The sequence below is a fragment of the Berghia stephanieae genome, chromosome 11 (assembly GCF_034508935.2).
Source record: "Berghia stephanieae isolate SIO BIC M18660-M18661 chromosome 11, UCSD_Bste_1.3, whole genome shotgun sequence".
NCBI classification, from domain to species: domain Eukaryota; kingdom Metazoa; phylum Mollusca; class Gastropoda; order Nudibranchia; family Aeolidiidae; genus Berghia; species Berghia stephanieae.
Window position 1 is genome coordinate 6,452,124 of NC_088370.1, and position 2,500 is coordinate 6,454,623.

At 39.1% G+C, this 2,500-nt stretch overlaps 1 protein-coding gene across 1 annotated transcript in view; it reads right to left on the bottom strand.

Moving 5' to 3' along the window:
* The window catches only part of LOC144956315 (uncharacterized), a 10,608-nt gene that overhangs the window by 4,844 nt on the left and 3,264 nt on the right, over window positions 1-2,500 (bottom strand). Inside the window, exon 3 of the mRNA XM_078886814.1 lies at window positions 1,418-1,627. Within this exon, the coding sequence (XP_078742940.1) occupies window positions 1,418-1,627 (210 nt within the window). The remainder of the gene's footprint in view (window positions 1-1,417; window positions 1,628-2,500) is intronic.

Sequence of the window (2,500 nt, forward strand, 5' to 3'; positions counted from 1 at the left end):
TTTGATTGATTAAATATTGTTGAAAAGGAGAGTTTGGTTGCTCAGAAACTGTATTGTGGACTTTGGAGCATTTGGAGCATAATATTTTGATTATGTTGAAGGCAAGTAATTGATTTGTAATGTTATTTATTGGGTCCTTTTTTTCCCCTTGGAAACTACATTTCAAGTAGGTAGCTCTGTAATAGATGAAAATTATGAGGATATAACAAGACGACTTAGATTTGACCTTTGACCTGTTTTATATAGAGAAATATCAACTAAAAGTGCTCAAGGCGCTTTACAGGGGGTCTCTATCCAACAGCAACATTTAACATGTAGAACGAGACATGATACAGTTTGTTACTTTTGGACAAAGACAAAGCTGTTAACGGACAGCATTGCCCGAGTCCGGTGAGAGAATTCATTTAAGAGCCTTTTCTAAGGATTCAACTATGCACTGTTTGGGATCAAACCGAGGACCTTCCAATCCGAAGGTGAGTACCATACCACTAGACCACATAGCCGCATGACAAACTGGAAATATGGAGTAACACCTAGTTATTATTCAAAGTTTTTGTCCTACAAAGACATATCACGGAAACTGAAATTAATTACCAACGCTGAGTGACAGGAGAGTTAAGGATGATAGATAGTATGCGCTTGGCTAAGAAGCTCACAACATTGCCATCCCGAAGTATAACGGACCAACACACAAAATCGGTGTAACCATGAATTTTATAGTCTGGTTAATCCTGTTAAGTGAGAATTACTCATAAACATGGATGGCAAAAAAAACAATAACAAAGACCCGAGTGAGGTCAACTTCATTCTATCTTTTAACCAGACTATAATCGTTCAAGGTTACACATAGTTTTGTGTGTTAGCTCGTTATATTTCCTGATGGCAATGTCGTGAGCAACTGGGCCAAGCGCAGACTATCTATAGCCTGGTACTAAAACCCGCTAAGACCCATATTTTGACGTCATTTTTAGGTTTGTGGACAGCCTAGTGAGTTGTCTTTGGTAATGGTCAAGGAAATAAGTGATCCCATTGGTTGAACTGTTAAATACAACTCACGATTTGTTTTCTTTTGTGGCCAAAGACTTGTCTTTTGACGTCATTTGGGGGTTAATATAATCAGGCCATGAGATTACGAAGGCCACGGTCATCTTGTACCCATCGTTAACTGATGGCCTGATACTGACCAAAAAATGACGTCAAAAGACAAGTCTTAAGCCGCAAAAGAAAACAAATTGTGAGTTGTATTCAATAGTTCAACCAATGGAATCACTTGTTTCCTTGAGCTCTACTAACAACAACTCACTAGGCTGTGCACAAACCTTTAAAATGATGTCAAACAGTAAGGCCTAGTGGGTTCTAGTGTCAGGCTATAAGGTTACGATGGCTACGGTCATATACACTTAAGTCTCACGCTTACCATCCGGCCCTATACACAGGAAGTGCATGGATCCAAAGACTGTAGACGTTGGTGAACCCGTCACCCGCCATGTTGAATACGTCTCAAATGGGTAATCGCTGTCCTGAGCACACTGCGTACCAATGTAGGCGGCCACTGTCGATCCTGTGTTATAACAATCCATTGAGTCCGAAGGATTGATAACCGGGCCAGCACCCCAGTGCATCCTATCTGGAAACGAGTCACAAAATTTTTTTTTTTAAATAAATATCATGACAATTTTTAAAAAACTGATATTGAAGCTATGCGTTTTGGTCAAATACTTACAACATGCGCCGAGTGGATATAGATACTATGCGTTTGGCTAAGCAGCTCATATAATTGCCATCCCGAAGTATAACGGACCAACATACAAAACTATGTGTAACCATGAACTTTTATAGTCTGGATAATCCAGTTAAGTGAGAATTACTCATAAACGTGGATGCCAAAAAACAATAACAAACGCCCAAGTGACGTCAACTTCATTCTGTCTATAACGTGCTAAAACTTAACCAAAATGAAAATTTAAAAAAAAACTATGTGTAACTTTGAACATGTATAGTCTAATTGATATGATTTGGGAGTCCCAATAGCTCAGTTGGTAGAGCACTTCTTCACACGCAAAGAGACCAAGATCAAATCCGAGGTGCAGTCGAGATTTTTTTTTCTGACCCCCTTGTCCAACCAAAAGTGAATGCGTAGCTGAGTCTATTAGATTTGGCGGAAAGTACTAGCGTTCTATCCAAAGGATAGCAAGCAATTGCTATTGTCCGTTTCACGTATAGATAGATCGAGGTTGACGTCGCTACGGCCTCTGTTATTTTTTTTTTGCCATCCGCGTTTATGAGTAATTCTTACTAAACTGTGTTAACCAGACTATAAACGTTTAAGGTTACACATAGATTTGTGTCTTTGTCCGTACTACTTCCGGGAGGCAATGTTGTGACATTGAACGTTTATAGTCTGGCTAATACCGTTTAGTGAGAATTACTAATAAACATGAGTGGCAAAAACAATAACAAAGACCGGAATAACGTCAACTTCACACTATCTAAAGAAACC